Source organism: Lemur catta, chromosome 1 (assembly GCF_020740605.2).
Source record: "Lemur catta isolate mLemCat1 chromosome 1, mLemCat1.pri, whole genome shotgun sequence".
Classification (NCBI taxonomy): Eukaryota; Metazoa; Chordata; class Mammalia; order Primates; family Lemuridae; genus Lemur; species Lemur catta.
In genome coordinates this window covers 208,883,804-208,900,697 of record NC_059128.1, presented here as the reverse complement: position 1 = coordinate 208,900,697, position 16,894 = coordinate 208,883,804, and the positions used below count along the sequence as shown (strand labels likewise).

The 16,894-nt window shown below is 50.1% G+C and overlaps 2 protein-coding genes across 2 annotated transcripts in view; one reads left to right on the top strand and one right to left on the bottom strand.

The window, feature by feature from the left end:
• The first annotated feature begins 731 nt into the window (after nt 1-731).
• MAP6D1 (MAP6 domain containing 1) lies at nt 732-10,143 on the top strand. The gene is made up of 3 exons (XM_045539782.1): nt 732-1,132; nt 6,130-6,247; nt 6,793-10,143. Exons 1-3 carry the CDS (start codon nt 753-755, stop codon nt 6,871-6,873), a joined length of 579 nt encoding a protein of 192 aa, XP_045395738.1. The 5' UTR covers nt 732-752; the 3' UTR covers nt 6,874-10,143.
• A 462-nt stretch (nt 10,144-10,605) lies between these two features.
• The window catches only part of YEATS2 (YEATS domain containing 2), a 94,671-nt gene continuing 88,382 nt past the window's right edge, over nt 10,606-16,894 (bottom strand). Inside the window, exons 28-31 of the mRNA XM_045539780.1 lie at nt 15,632-15,858; nt 14,628-14,702; nt 14,128-14,201; nt 10,606-12,423 (exon numbers count right to left, since the gene is read on the bottom strand). Coding sequence (XP_045395736.1) covers nt 12,315-12,423; nt 14,128-14,201; nt 14,628-14,702; nt 15,632-15,858 — 485 coding nt within the window. The 3' untranslated portion in view covers nt 10,606-12,314. The remainder of the gene's footprint in view (nt 12,424-14,127; nt 14,202-14,627; nt 14,703-15,631; nt 15,859-16,894) is intronic.

The following is a 16,894-nucleotide window of genomic DNA, read 5'->3' as shown; positions in this document are numbered from 1 at the left end:
TTTATAAAACCTGAGCCTTTTGGGACCATGCTTTAAAGTTAGGGATTTTAGAACCCAGGGAAAGGCCAGTTGGTTGCTAACACCAATTCTTAATGAAAACTGGATTGGTTGTCACAAATAGCATCAGGACTAGTCGTCACGACTAGCATTGGAAAGGCAAATAGGCGGTGACTAACAGGCTGATTCAAACACGTGTTCCTTGGGAAACATGGCCCTTCCCGGTGATAGCCTCCTCAGCTGCACCTCCCTTCGTGCCCGCTGGGTCCCGCAGTGCAGCCCTAGCACAAATGCACCAGTCGCCCACGGCGACCAAGCAGAGACCCTCCCGGACGCGGCCGGGCGATTGCGTCTGGCTGCTGGCCCTGGGCGATTCGCTGGGAATTGTCGCCATCTGGCCCTCGGCCTCTGCGAAGCCAGGTGGATTTATAAAAAACATTTAGGGAACCTGGAATTCCTAATGAGACATCCTTCAGGTTGGACATTTGTAAATGGCTGCAGGCGGTTTCAGGTGACTGTGCAATCTTCCTCTGTCCCGGCTTTCCGGCGGGTGTCCCGCTCCAGCCGCGCGCAGCCGGCCCGGCTACGCGGTGCTGCCGGCGAGTCCGCGGCTCCCGGGAGGTCCCCTCACTCCCAAGCCAGGGGCGGCGCTGCGGCGGCGCGGGGAGGGCCGGGGGGCGGGGACGCCGGGCGGGGGCGGTGCGGCCGGGAGCGCGGGGAGCCGAGCTGCGGGCGCGGCGCGCGCCGGGGCCGGCATGGCGTGGCCCTGCATCAGCCGCCTGTGCTGCCTGGCGCGGCGCTGGAACCAGCTGGACCGCTCCGACGTGGCCGTGCCGCTCACCCTGCACGGCTACTCCGACCTCGAGATCGAGGAGCCGGGCGCGGGGGGCGCCGCCTCGCGCAGGGGCCAGTCCGCCGCAGGCGACCGGGCCCCCGGCCGGGACGTGCCACTCACTCAGTACCAGAGGGACTTCGGCGTGTGGACGGCGCCCGCGGGGCCCAGGGACGCGCCGCAGGGGCGCGGGCCCCGGGCGGGCGGCCGCAGGGGCAGGCCCTCCGCGCCCCCTGCCCGTGGGGTCTACGTGCTGCCCGTCGGCGACGGGGACGCGGCTGCGGCGGCGACCACATCGTACAGGTACCGGGCTGGGCTGGCGAATGCATGGTGTCCACACCCCGCGGTGGGAGGACACCGAGGCCCGGAGCTGGGAGGACGGGGGGGGCCGGAGCCCGGATCCCACACAACCTCTAGGGCTGCAGGCGACCTCGGAGGTCACCCCCTTTGGTGCCTGGGCACTGCAGGCGCCGCTTTCGCTGCCCCTGCGCGAACTCTGAGTGAACGACACCTCCACTGACGGGGAGCTCACTCCCTCGCTCACAGCCTGCTCCCCTCTCGGGCAGCCTTGTCAGAACGGCCTGCCTTCAACTGTGTTGAAACCCGCTTCCCTCTAACTTCCGCCCGGTGGGCCCGGCCTTAGGAGGGTGCGCGCGGGCCAAACCCCCAGCTCCCTCTGGTCAGTGCCCTCCGTGGGGGGCGCCGGCGGTGAGGACCGAGCGCCCGGTCCCGCGTGGGTGGCCCTTCAGGGTCCCACTGAGCGACTGAGGGCTGCTGATGGGCTTTCACGGAGGACAGGTCTGCGGGTCCCCCCCGGCCCCAACCCCAGCCCTGCTTCTGGGCAACTGAGGGCTTCTCCCTTTTTTCTCTTATTACAAAAGTAGTTCATACTCACTGTGGAAAATAGGTAATTGTAGAAATTACAACAAAGAAAGCAAATATCCCCTTAATCCTTCCCCAAACTGGCCATTCTTTCTAATCCTTAATGTGCGCTTGAGTACATATGCATTTATGTGTTTTTACGTGGTTAGATTTTTACTGTACACATTATTTTTCACCCATTGTGGATGTCTGTTACTAGATGTTCTACATCATGAATTTTAATCAATGTGCAGTATTTTTATCCTACGAATATACATCTATATCTTCAAATATTACTTATCTACTCCCTCATCATTGACTTGTAGGGTGTTTCTAATTTGGGGCTATTGAAAGCGCTACTATTCTTTTGATGCAGCTGTTTCACTTCTAGGAATTTTCCCTACAGGTATCCTAGAAGGGGGTGGGAGCTCAAGGTATAAAGTACATGAAAACACAGTACAGCCACCTTACACAGCCCTGCCGCCCTGCTGGTGGAGGGACTGGTTAATTACAGCACTGCCGTGGGATGGGACACTGAAGCCCTGCAGGCACTGATAACAGAAGGTCTTAAGTACGCACATGTCAAAAAAGCAAGGTGCAGAAGAGCATGTATGCTGCTTGTGTTTAAGAAAGGATATTAACATACACACATGCGCAACTAAGCACAAGATATCTCGGATGGATACAGAAGATGGAAGCTTTGGAGAGAGGAACCTGGGGAGCAATGGGGGCTGTCAGGGGTGGAAGACTTCTCATTTTACTCTTTTGAACCATTGCTTTTTTTTTTTTTAAACATGTATTACCCTTTAAAAAATTTTTTTTTTAAAGAAGAAAATGACTTCAGTGGTAAGCATCCTTGTAGCTAAATCTTTGTTCATACCATAATTTCCTGTGGATAAATTCCTACCTGTGGAAGTACAGAGCCAAAAGGTATGAACTCCCAATTTATTGTTTTAAAAAACCAACTGCATCAAGGCATACTTTCCATGCTGTAGAATTCACCCATTATAAATAGTGTGTACAGCTCACGACTTTTGACAGATGTATCCACCGGGGCCACCATTACCAAGACGCAGAGAATTCCATCTCCCGAGGAGCTTCCTCACAGGCGCGCGCTCCTTACGGAGCTTGATGGGGCAGTGGTTGCGGGGTGGGTCTCGCACGCACTGACACGCGCTGAAGCGGAGCTGCTGACGCTCGAGCGGGGCTGCAGCTGGCAGAGCAGAACGGGCGCCGCGTGCGGGCCATGGCCAGGCCCGGCCAGGTCTGATTGCTAGCGATGGGGACCAGCCGCAGGGCCCTGAACGGCGGGAGGGCTGGAAGGCCAGAGGTCCTGGGCGTGCTACACCTTCCAATGGCTGATGTCGAGATGCCAGAACAGGACAAGGGGTCGAACTTGCAGGGAGGAAGCTTCAGCTTCGGGAAGGAAGCACTTTTTACCAATCAGAGCTCCCTGACCGTGGAGTGAGCTGCCTCCCGTGCGCTGAGCTCCTCACTGGGATGTGCTGGCAAAGGCTGAGCTTTCAGAAGCGGTCCCTCACCTGTGTGGAGCATGTGGCGAGTTCGAACATCCTGCCGGGGCCTCACAGCTCCGGTGAAAGTAAAGGTGCTAGTTATTGCTTTCTCTGCTTTGGCACATCCCCGGCACCAGGCTTGGCATGTCCGGTGGATTAGCTCCCTGAGGCGTGTTCAGCGATCGCTGTGCCCATTCTGCACAGGGGGATACTGAGTGGCTGGCGCTGCTCCGAATGGCGGAGAAGGGAGTGGAACCCAAGTCTGTTTTGCTCAGAGACCAAATCTGTAGCCCCCACAGGTTATCATCCCGTAAGGGCTGCCTCCTCAGAATCACTTAGTTTCTTGAACTGTGTCCTGATGCCAGCGATGGAAGAGCAGTGACAGGAGCTGGGGCTCAGAGGAGCCCTGGTGTATAAACTTGGGGTGGGCGTATCGGCCTCACCGACCCTGTCCCCATCTGTGAAGCAGGAATAGCAGGAGCGTGGCTGCCCAGACCCCTGCTGACCCCCCCAACATGGACAGAAACACAGGACCACCATTGAATTTGGCTCCTCCGAGTGCCACGCCAGCTGGCCTCTGGGACCCTCACCTCTAGCTCTGGGACTTGGCATGAGCAACCCCATCCTGCCTTCCATTTTGCAAGATGCACATCATCTAAGCAAACCTTAAATTCAGAAAGCCAAGAGAATGAACAGATCCAGGAACCCCAAAGATATCAGAGTAGATGTGTGGCCACTCCTGACCCAGGGTTCTTGAGTTCCAGAGACCCCCTAGGCCTCAACCTCCCCACCCCAGCAGATCCTGCCTTGCCCGGCTTCAGGTCTCCACGTGAGGACTGCCCTGCCTTGCTCACCTGGCCAGGTGGGCAGTCAGCTCTGCCCATGGCCGGCCCGGGCCCCTCCACCTGACCAGTTCCTCCCAGAGCCTCCCCTCCGGAATTCTGCTCTCTGGCTGTTCAGCGCCTTTGGCCCAGGTTCTAGCCCCACCTGCTTCTGGAGGACAAGTCCCTAGCTCCTTGGTCATTTCCTGCCTTCCTTCCCAGGAAGGTCAGTTAAACGGTTAACCCAAGTTCCACAAGACTTTTTCCCCACAGTAACTTCATGCACACAGTTCAGCAGCCCCACTTTTCACAAGAAAGTGAGGCTCCGAGAAGTGAAACAATGTGTCTGAAGCCACGTTGGGCTGAGAACCCAGGCCTCCTGGTCCTCCATCCAGGGCTCCCTGCGTTACCCCAGTGGCCTCTGCCCCTCAGTGGAGGGACTGCAGCCCTCAGCGTGCAGCTGAGGCCCATGAGGCGGAGGCCGCTGGGACACGGGTGGAACACTGCCAAGGGAGGCCCAGCGAGGCCTGTATGTTTTACTAATCTTGGCCTGAGCCATTAGTCTGTCTTCCTCCTCCCCTGGGCAGTCACCAGGTCCTGCTGATTCCATCTTTGATGTCCCTTCTCTATTTCCCCTGCAGCCCCCTCTGACCTGGGCCCCTCCTCCGGCAGCCACAGCGATTGCTCTAGCAGGTGGCTCTGGTCACTTCTTGTCCTGGGACCCCTACAGCCACCTCAGGGGAGCAGGCTCAGGCTGCCAGGCCCGAGGCTCAGCTCAGCCATGAGGTGTGGTTTGGGGACAGAAGGGCACACCTAGGGAGGACCTGCTTCCCCAGGAGAAACAGAGCAGCAGATGGTTTGGGCAGCTGGTCTTTAGAACCTTGCAGCTTCAGAAGCAAAGATCACCGGATAGGGCCCTGGCCCAGCTCTCCTCCCGGCACCCTGAGCACCCCAGAGTGCTGACCACGGACAGACACGGCCGCTCTCGGCCCACTGGTGCCCCAGCTGTGCTGCTTGCTGCTGAGAAGAAAAGGCAGCTTTGTTGACCTCAGGGCCTAAAGCAACAAAGAGCAACCCACGGCACGTGCGGGTTTGGGCCCCGGCCAGCGGATGCTTTTCCACGTCACCTCGGCCAGGTGCTCCTGTGGACACAGGGGTCTCTGCCTTCCTGAGCCCACCATCTAGCACGGGAGTTGGTAGACAAAAGAGGTCTCTTTTGTCAGAGAAATAGAGGAAGTCAGTCTTTTCGCCGAGAAAGCTGCTCCCGGGGCATGGAGCTAGGTTGTGCCAGCCTTGTCATTTCCCCCCAGGGGCCAGCTTGCCCTCATCAGCCCACCCTCCCTCCCCACATGCTCATGCCAGAGCTGGGATCCGCTCTCTCCAGCACGCAGAGCTGTGCAAAAGCCAGCCCATCTTTTATAATAGGTGTTTCAGATGGTCACTACAATTCATCCTCTCTTTGGCATGAGTTAAGATGATAAAGTATAAAAGAACTAACAGAATGCTGAGCCTTAGTTTTCTTTTCCGTCATAACCAAGTACAGAGGGCCTTGGCTGTGCCAGGTGCTGTCCAACTTGGCACCTCCTCTGGACATAAGTGGCCACTAGTGACCTGAATGCAACAGACGTTCACTGCTTCTGGGCCTCTGGGGCCCCCCAAAATGGCCTGGCTTCTGGGCAGGCTGCTGCAGAATTTCAGGGGGTCCTGGAGACAGTACAGAGCGTGCTGGGTTGTGCTGGCTCTGAGACCGGCATAGAACCAGGTGATGGCGGTTTCTGGAGTAATGAGACCCAGGTGCTGAGCTCTGCCCTGAGTAAGTTTCCTCTCCTACTGCCTTGGGAGGCAGGGTGAGCCCAGACTCCCCCGTGGAGCACTCGGAGGCCAAGGGCAGGGCAGCCGCAGACCGCATGCTCCCCAAGCCGGGCCGTCTGCCTGAGGAGTGCACCTGTGCTCGGTTCTCTTTGTGAGGGGGATACAGAAGCTGAAGCAGCTCAGCAGCGACAGGGTCATGACATTCCAAGAAGCAAGGGCAGTGGCCCCTGAGGGGTCAGGGGAGGGGATGGCTGACCCTGTGCCAGGCTGTGACTTGTGTTCTCTATTCCAGGCAAGAGTTCCAGGCTTGGACTGCAGTGAAACCCTCAAGATCCACAAAGGCAAAACCAGCCAGAGTCATCACTACCCACACTTCTGGATGGGACGGCAGCCCTGGGGCCAGCTTCCAGGTCAGCCTGAGCTGGTGCTGCAGGGGGGGTGGTTACAGAGGCCTTTACCCAGGCTAGGGATTAGGAGTCGGATTTTGATGGTGTAAAATGGCATTATGGCCAGCGACAGCAGTGCCCAACCAATCGTCCCCAACAAACAGAAAAACCAAGGTACTTCTTGTCATTTAGCCAGGTGGGTGCTCTTCTAAGCTTGGTTTCTTTGGTGAGCAGGGTATCTCTCTGCCTCCTAAATCCCAGTCTTACCCTTGGCCATTCCAAATGCCCAAGCATTTGTGTAAGTGGGAAGAGAAGGTGGAAGGGAGGTGGGGGCCCTTTGGCTTCCCAATTCCACACAAAGGTGGCTTCCGGAAGCAGCATGGGAAGTCTCCGTGCCAATGGCCTGCTAATGCAGTGACAACTGCTCACTGTAATTCTCCCCCACTCACCCCTCAGGTTAGTAGTCTTAACTCCTGGAGGACAACGAGGAGGAGATGTTTTCCTGGAGCTGGGATGAGGGGTAGTTAAGGAAAAAGCCCACTGATATGTGGCCACATTTCATTTTTTAGGTCCCTGAGGTGAGGAAGAAGTTCACTCCTAACCCTTCAGCCATCTTTCAGGCTTCGGCGCCCCGGATTCTCAATGTGTGACTGCCTGTGCCACGGCACCATGGCTGCTGAGACAAAGTGCTGAGAGGCATGCTCAGGACCCACTGGCACCGCGGCTGGGCTGAGACCATGGCATGGTCCCCTCCTGAGGGAAGGGCATGACCCCTCTCAAAGCTGCTGTCACCAGGGCTGTAGAACAGAGGTGCAGATGGACCTGTCACCATCCAGCCCAGCTTGGCCTCAACCATGCTCTTCTTCCTCAAGAAGTTTGTGGAAGGCTTCACATGTTTTTAACTGCCATCCGGCCATCCTTGAGTTTTTAAGTCTGAGGAACTTAAGGATCAATTCAATTGTGAATGGAACTGGTGTCTGGGGGCTGAGGAATGTGGACGTGTCAGGTCCTTGAAAGAACCAGTAATGTCCACTTTGGGTGGTTTTCTCAGGATGCATGATAATTTTGTTAATTTTATAACCTATGGTAATCTAAGATGATATCCTTGGATCTTCCTACAAATGGCCCCACATGTTTAAGTTACAGAAGACATCTTAGGTTATCACCTGCACCATGACTCGTGGTAATGCTAAGTGACCAGGATGAAATTTCTAGAAGAAATAGAATATCAACCATAGGGCTTCAGCTACAAAGATGTGTAATTTCTTTATGACCAAAATGATCCTCATGTTTTAACAAAACATTTCTTGGGATTGAATGAAGGACATTTACCTTGTGGTAGGTCTCTAAAGACTGAATCCCACATTTTATTATTAATACTAATTAGTTTCCCTCCCTAACATGGATGACTAGGAAGGGCACTACCATGCACACTGGGTAAGAACTGGGTGCATTTTGGAGAAGGTGGCATTGGGTTCATTCCCTGAAAGACCTTAAAATGTCATCTGCACAACCCTCGCCCTCCCCTTCCCCCATCACTTAGTGACCAGGGATCTCCACCTGTTGAGGAGGCAGAGCGTTTTATTATCTTTGGAAAGCTCTCTCCTACCTTTCTCAACAAATTCTAGCCAGTGTGGCTGCATGGGACTAGCCTGGTCCCTTCCCTGCATAGTAGCCCTTCAAACAAACATTTAAAGGGTTTACATCTCTTCTTAAATATTAGAGGCACAAGCTCGGGACAGGGACAGTTTGTGGTAAGGAAACTCCAGGATTTCCTTTTGGATTCTTCTTCCTCTCCAGCCCACAGGAGGCTCCTCTGATGGGCATTTAAGCCACAGGTGGAGGCACTCAGGTTTCAGAGCCCGGTCTCCAGCTCCGGCTGCCTATGCAGCGTCCCCTCAGAGGTGCTAGCTCTGGCAGGCACAGCCCTTCCTCTCATTCCAGCAAGGAAATGCTCTGATGAGACTCACTTTAAAGGGAAGCCAGAAGCACAGGCTTACACAGAGGGCTCCGTTATTTCAGACTCACTGAGGGAGGCCTGCCTGCGGTTAGATGTTTCTAAGAGAAAAGAGACTGCCTACTGGGCATTCTGTGGGAAACGAACAGACTAACTGTACAATCTCAGATTTCACTAAAATGCAAAAATGTACTGTTTGAATTTCTTAATTTCTTTAAATTATAAGCACAAGAGACTTCTCATACTTTTATCCCATCTCTTGGTGATAAGGACTTTAATGTAACAGGGCTGCTGCTGTGTCCCTTGGAGGCCTGTCAATCCTGAGCACCCTCTCTGTGGGCTGCAGAGCACACCAGTGTTGTCCACAGAAACCACTAGGTGCTCCTTTCTCTTCACCCCTCTCCCACATGCTCATCCAGGAGCCTGGGGTAAACAGACTCTCTCTGAAGCTAGTTTCAGGCTCAAATCCTGGTTTCTCCACTTACTAGCCGTAAGCAGTGTGAGCTTCCACTTCTTCATCTGTAAAGTGAGGATACTACATCTACACCTGTTGGCTTACTACAGGCATCTATGTTTATTTTATGTGCAGGGTGCTCAGGACAGTAAATAGCCAACAAAGCACAGCTGTCAGAATTATTCTTTCCTGCCTAAGCAACCCCTTCCCGCTTCCCCAGGGAGCCAGATCTACTCCCATCTGCAGCCCCTAACATCCTCCAACTTGCTGCCCTGTGCTCATGGCCACTCACCTCCCCTCTGCCCACTGCCACACTGTACGGCTCTTGGGAAGCCCACTCGTTCTTGTGCCATAATGGACCAGTCAGCTCTGCTGTACCTCAGCTAGGACAAGCCAAGCCTGCCGCCTCCTGGCAGTGTTGGTGGGGCAGCAGCAGGGGAAGCCCCACCACCTCAGCCAGGCCTGACGTCTGCAAGGCAAACTGCATGCCTAAGACCCTTTGCAATGCACCACGACAGCTTTTCACAAACATCCCACCCAACTCGACAGTGTTCTTACCAGGCTTCGTTATTTATTAGAACATCTGGGTTCCTAAGAAACTCCCTCCCACTCACTCTAGGTCTGAATAAGGCCTAACACCATGCTGAGTGAGTGACCCAAGAAGCAACAGAGACAAGCCTCAGGCACGTGGTCCCACCCCACATACATCTTACACGCATATATGATATGCACAAAGACAGAAATGCACTGGAATATTAACAGTGGTTCTCTTTGAAAAGGGGATTATAGTAGTTTTTATTTTTTACACTTTATACTTGCTAAAATTTATATAAAATAAGCATTTTTGTATTAATTCTGTAAAAAAAGTTTTTAAAAATAAAAAGCAGTTCAATCTGTTAGCTAATTTCAGCCAAAATAAAGTGTACAACCTTAATTATCCCATAACCAGTTACCTCTGCAGCAGTTGCCTCGCTCGGCCGTGGGGTGCACCACAAGGTTCAACAAGAGGAAAGCCCTCAGGTCCTTCCACACTCCCGGGCTTGCAGTCATTCAGACCAAGCCATTCATCCCATCTCTCCTGATACAGAACTCTAGGCCTTCAGGCCAAATAACAAGCAGCTTCAGAGGAAAGTTAGGCCCTGCTGGATGGTGGCCCTACAGCCCGTGCCAGGCAGACGGAAGAGCGCCCCCCTCTGGACAGGGTCAAGAAGAGGCCCCAAAGCTGACTCTGTTGGTCCCCTTCAACCAATAACACGGAGTCCTCATTTAAAGTACTGTCTGCGATATGGATCTGTCTGCTCTGCAGCTCCTGTCAAAACCCTGGCTGAGATGATTAACATTCATGAAGGCAAGCCTGAGCATGCTCCGATTCTCGTTCCTCCAGACTATTCAAATCTTTGACTTTCCCAATTTTGAACCTAAGTGAAGTCTGGTCCCCAGAAAGCTACACACCTGAACTATATCACAATGCCTCCCTGCCGAGATTCTTGCGTTTAAAGAACCAAAGCTTTCAAATTCTTTAGGCTCTTATGTTTCTGCATTTTTTGTTATTGTTTAGTCATATGATAGCAGATGGTCACAGCATAAGGACTGTGTCACAGGAGCAACTTCTTTCAGACCTCAGCATAGTCTAATTTTATCCTGCCAGATAAACCAGTATGTTTGTTAGACAACAGAAGCCAAGTCCCTCTTTGCCTTGGCTTTGAGGAAACTGAGCTCATTTATGCAGTTTTCCTTTGCCCCAAGCTGTCAGATATGATTATGTCCAAGGTCAACATGTATCTTCCAATTTTGTTTTTAAGACTTTTATGTAACTGTAATCCTTTATCTTGCATGCTTGGAAATTTTTTTGGAAAGAAGTAGAGGAATTAATTTAAACACACCAAAACCTCTACCTTCACCTCATCCCCGTGCTTTCTGACTTCGTGCTAGAAGAACCCTTAGTGTTTCAAACTAAGAAAAACCCACCACAAATACTAAAAGATTTATTGTAGACATTTCTGTTACACAATTATGTTACACATTATGATACAGACACATCTGAAACAGTAACACATATGAAGACTGTTAAATCATTTAAAATTTCATTTGCAAAAAGATAATTTCTTTAGGCTTTCATACTTGTAATGAATAAATTCTGTTCTCATATGGATCAAATCTTCCACCCTGTAGATCTCAGAGTCCACTTGCTGATCGAATCTATACACCTGTGTATCAGCCTTGCATGTAGCAGTTCATATATAGAATATTTGAGCCTCACATCCTCAACTATTTTATTAAGCCAGGGCGTGCCCTATGCCCTACTGAGAATAGATTCCTTCTGCATTTATTGGCAGCCCTCAGATGCTAAATTAAAAAGGTAGATTTTATCCAGTCACCTCCACTGCCTTACTTTCCTGACTCAAACATCTATCTATAGGACTGTAAAACAAGAGTTATGTTGCTTGGACAAGTTTCTTTGACTCTGACTTGCAGGTTTCACATTTTCTTTGAGCAGAGTAAGAGCAGATTTCTAACAGAATAAGTTTTTCGTTTTACCTTCCACACAGACCACGTTGAGAAGCCTGGGATAGCTTCAGTGGACCTGGACGCCACGCAGTGGCACTGTCTGCTCCCTCCATCGAGGGGGCTTTGCTATGGACACCACCTAGTCTCACTGCTTCTGAGCACTGGAATCCCTGTCTCTGGGCTTGAACAGCAGTTGCTCCAACTTTAAGGCACTCACAGGTGTTTCTTTTAAACACTTATCTTCTTGGGAAAAACTCCTTGACAGAGAAGAACAGAATTCTAAATCCACTGATAGGACAAACGATCCCAGCAGAGCCTGCCCAGGGGCTGTTCCCACTCAACACGGATTTAGCCAAAGCTCCTGCAGACCATGCAAATGGTGTGGAACCAGCTATCTGCTCGGCACACAAAAGTAAAGTTGGTGCAATTCTGCCAAGTGTCGGGGACTTGTAGTTGTTGCCTATTACTAAGAGTTTCTTGGGTTATAGTCAAACCTTTTCCTGACCTATGCTGGGATCTCTCCATCCCGATGTTGCTTTGACACTGGTTGCAGTAATGCTCCTGTGCTCCACGAAACGAACTCTGCTCGGTTTGCAGCCTCCCAGGCCTCTGTGGTTCCTTGCTGGCTGACTCACTTTGTTAAGAGTGCAGATCCTCCACACCAAGGCCAGGCAGGAGCAAAGAACCACTCGCTGAGTGCTGAAGCCCAGTCCCTCTTCAGGGTAACTGCTGGAGTTTCCTGTTACCCCAGCCCACCGAATGGATAAAATCTCTAGCCCGCCAGACTCCTTGTCTACCTGCTGGGGAGTGAGGCCCAATGTGCCCCCTTGAGTACACTCAGAGGAGAGAAGGACACGATACGCACTGCCTGGCCCAGCTCTGAGACCTCCTTATGGAGCCTTGACAGAGAGTGAAGAAATGTAAGTTGACAGAGCATGTATCCACTTACAGCTTCACTCCAGAATCAGGTAACCAACTTATGTCCTAAAAGGATTTCATCTGGAACCGAACACTCTGGTGTTACAGAATTAGGAAGAGGCAATGGTTTGGTAGCCATGATATTCTGAGGCACAAAGAAAACAACCGCCTTCTCCAAAGAGAAGAGTCATCACAGTTCACATGCTTTGGATACGCCTTCAGATCCTGATTTTCTAGGGGCATCTTCGTTCTGTTCACTGATCCTCATTCAATATCCCCATGTGTTTGTTTGTGAGGAAGTCCAGGAAAGGAATGTTGCAAATGGCCTGGTGGATATTACTCACTGTAATTTCTTTGGGAACCCTGGTCCAAAAAACAAAGTAGATTATCAGGTATAATTCTCTCAAGTATATTTCAATTAATTTCCCACAGGGACCATCCCTGCAGAGGCCTTATGAAAGGGGACAATGATGAGGGATGAGGCATGGCTTAGGGCCAGGCTCCAGGTACACTCTCTCTCCCCCTTCCCATCACTGCCTTTCAGCTCTGGTGAAAGTCTGGCCTACCCTCAGTCCCAGTCCTGGTCAGGGCTCAGATCTGACTTCCCAGTCACAGGCACAAGAAAGATTTTAAGAAGCTGATCGAATGATTAGGAAAAAAGATTCTGAGGACTGGAGAAAGGAAGTAAAAGTGGATAGCAGAACAGAATGTCACGTTTATAATTCAATCTCAGCAGACTGAGAGATGAGTCAAAGCACCACAGAACTCTGGGACCGTATTTCCCGTCTCATGGAGTCATGTCAGGCCAAGTGTGACGCTAAATGTTCTCATCACAACACCCAGTCACTCCAGAATCAGGGCCATGGAGGCGAGCAAGGTCCCCAGGAGGCACTCGGCTCATTCCTGGGTTTCAAGCAGGACCACGGGCAGCAGGACTGGAACTCTGTCCCCCTTCCTGTTTTCTATAGACTTCTTTTTTTTTTTTTTTTGAGACAGAGTCTCGCTTTGTTGCCCGGGCTAGAGTGAGTGCCGTGGCGTCAGCCTAGCTCACAGCAACCTCAAACTCCTGGGCTGAAGCAATCCTACTGCCTCAGCCTCCCGAGTAGCTGGCACTACAGGCATGCGCCACCATGCCCGGCTAATTTTTTTTCTATATATATTTTTTTAGTTGTCCAGATAATTTCTTTCTATTTTTAGTAGAGACGGGGTCTTGCTCTTGCTCAGGCTGGTCTCGAACTCCTGACCTCGAACAATCCACCCGCCTCGGCCTCCCAGAGGGCTAGGATTACAGGCGTGAGCCACCGCGCCCGGCCTTAGACTTCTATTATACCCCTGTGAAGTCTGGCCTGATAGTATCCTGAGTTAGGCCTCCTTAAGTCCTCAGGCACTTTGTTACAATTTTATAAATTTTTGACATCCATTAACATAATGGAATAAAATATTTGTTTCCTCTGAAAGAAAAGCAGGATGTGGCCTATATATGATTCTTTCAGAGCCTAGGATAAGAGTGAAATTCAGTGTTCCAATCAAAGATAATTTGAGTTAGCAAAGAGCAGTGGTGAGCCTGTGGGCTTCGGAGCCAATGAAACCTGAGTCTGAATCTAGGCTCTACCATATATTTGCTAGGAAAACCAGGTAAGATAACCTTTCAAAGCCCAGTTTCCCAATTTCTAAAAAGGGAATAGTTCTGCAATGAAAAATAAATTATGTAATATATATGTAATGCTTGGCCTTAATGTCTGACACACAATGGATACTATTGTTAACTTTAATTGCAAAGAGCTGATATTTGTTCAACCCTGTAACAAAACAGAGTCCTAGGTGTATAATGATGGGGAGGATAATGATGGGGAGTATAGAGACCTCTGGGCAAAGGTGAGGTTTCACAACCATAAGGTTTTCTCAAAATAACAGAACAGACCCTTGAGTCTGCCTGGTTCTAAGCATTCTTAGTCCCAAGCACTGAATCTCCTACTGGATTGATTTAAGTACAAAACATCTTCACGGGCAATTAAACTGTTAGGAAACAGGAGTAGGCCTCATACCCAGCTGCAGAGACAGCAGTACCTGTTGTGAGATGCTGTCTGGTATCCGACCGCCAAAGCCTGTCTCAGGATATCATTCACCAGCTGTTCCGTAGCCTGCAATGGAGGATGCTGTTACTTTCAAAAATGGCCATCTGCTTGCTGGCAAGAAGGGATGCATGTGACCCCTCCCTTACCCCAAACTTTTGAATCAATTGCAAATAAGGATTAAAAATTCCTTAAGGAAAAATTAAAGGTCTGAATAACAGACCATGAATGACAGAGGCCATGAATCTGAGAAATTATGAATCAGGGTAATTTTCATTAATCAGATGTTGTTTCTAAGGAAAAGAGAAGTGAGAGTTGCTACCAAGGTATCCCTATTCCTGGAAGGGGTCTTCTAGAAAAGGAAGCTGTGGCTCTTTCACCCCCTTGCCCAGGGGTGGGACAGCTGTGGCCATTTCTCTGTTGTTGTGACATGTAGAGAAGACCCAAGGCTCTGTCTCTGCCACCTCCTAAAGCATGCCACCAGCAGGTGCCCACCTTTAGGATCATGTCCTCTACCACTGATGCGTACACGTTCCTGTGTAGCGCCACCGGCTGCAGGGCGATCCCAATCTGGAAGAGCAGAAGAAAGCCATTTCTTCTTATTTTTGCTTTTAAAAAAGCCTCTCTCTAAACAAGTATACTACTTCTCTGACACCCAAAGAGATGCCTGCTTGGAAGAGACTTTACCAACATCCTGGACAAAACTCACAGGGAAGTAACACAGAAATGCAACATTCAGAAGAAAATGTTATTTCATTTTTCCATGTTTCTGACAGATTGTTTAAAATGCTATTATAATCCTGTTTTTACTCTCAAATCTCCTTCATGGCACAAGATGGTCAGGATTCGCCATGAATTCTGATAGCAGGATCAATACTTTGGAAGCTCTGGAATCAGACTCGAAGGCCATGTTTACAAGAGGTGAACAAGATGTATTTGGGAATTGCATCCTGTCCCATTTTTCATTTCATCCTTAATTGAAAATAAACAGTGTCTTTCAACTTTGGGTCCTGTGTAGCTGGCAGGTGGCAGATGCTAAAGAGCTGTTAAGTTAATCAGGGGTGGGTAAATAACTCTCCTGCACAATTGGGACATGGTGTGCACCATGTCTACACCACAGACAGGGCACTTAGGAGCTATAAAAATGTCAGGGAAAGATTACTCACTGAAGTACAACTTAGAAATATTATGACATGCCTCACGAAGGAAAGGCGCTTCTCTTGAGGCAGGTGACAGAAAAGATGAGAAGTAATACTGTCTAAATCTAGCTGGCTTTGCTTCAAGTTCACGTTCACCAAGCAACCTTTTCACATGTATTAGTTTTCACCCAGGGGCTCTGATGGGGGAAGGTGGGAACCCCAGAGCATGCCTGGGTTTACCAGGCAGAAGTAAATCATACATTTATGTCACCAGAAAAGTGTGGGTCTGAGTTTATAGGGCTGAACATCAGAACATCTTGTGCCTGGTTTGTGATCTATCCATAGGCCACAGCCCCCTACCTTCTGTGTGACATCACCAATAAATTCAGACCCTGGGGTTGGTGGCAGGTAGAATTTCATTTCCTCTTGTTTCTCTTCCTGCTCTTTTTTGATGTTTATCTTTAATGGCTCTGAGAGGTTCAGGATGTCCACCTCCTCCTCATTCTCTGGTTCTCTTTTCTGGAACTGCTGCAGGTCCTCCAGTTTCCGACAGAGGTTGTCAGCAGAGGAGAATGATGACGGGCACTCTAAACAAGAGGTAACCAGTCTTATGTCAGCTGTGGTGACAACAGAAAAGGACTTTTGGCCTCCATAAGAGTCTGAGGAAGGAAGATAAGTGCCGAGGGAGCTGACCTTCTTTCCAGTAATATAATCCTATGGATCTATAATGATGAGAACTAGAGATTCATAAGGCAGGAAAGCACCAGGACTGGCATCTTGTAGAGTATGTGATTTATATGATGTAACTGCCATCTACGCCAAAACAGTACATAATTCTGACTTCTGCCACAAAAACCAGGCTCACCCTCTGAGTATTAATGACTGAACTGATTTTTCATCTTTGAAATCTGTAAAATTTAGAAATGCAGGGTAAACAAAATAAAAATTGCCCATGTTCTCACCACCCAGAGAGCAGGATGTTAATGTTTAGTGTATACTGTGCAATCAGTCTTTAATAAGGTGATTTATACAAAGCCTAACAAGGAGGGCTAGGACTTTACAGCCACTTGTAGCGGACCCCTTTCACTTTATGGATGAATACGTGAGGTGAGACCAGGCACAAAGAACCCAGCAAGATGGTGGCAGAGCATCCAGCTCCTGGCCTCTTCTGTTTTACTGACTGGGCTCTAACAAACAAGTTAAGGAGCAGAGTGAATGCCTTTCGCTTTGGCACCATCGTAAAGGCAAAAAACCTTAACTCAAATCATCTTAAGTCAAGAACCATCCGTAATCAGTCGTATTAACAGAAAGCCTGGCATATGTCAAGTGCTGTGCTTTACACACAGCACACCAGTGAAGCACAGAGGTAACCAATATGGTCTACGTATCTACGTCAGACGAACTCTCAGGGTACTGACGTTAAGTGCTACAGGAGATCACAGAAAGGAGAGGTCACCCTGTATTAGGCTTTCAGGAAGCTTCATGGAGAAAATGGGACTTACCCTAAGTCTTAAAGGACCCCACCTCTGTGCTCCAGGTTCCCTCAGGACAGGGAGGTAGGGCTTCTGTTTTTCTATATAAATGGGGTTGGGAAGAGAAAACACCCTTCTTATTTTTTAAGGT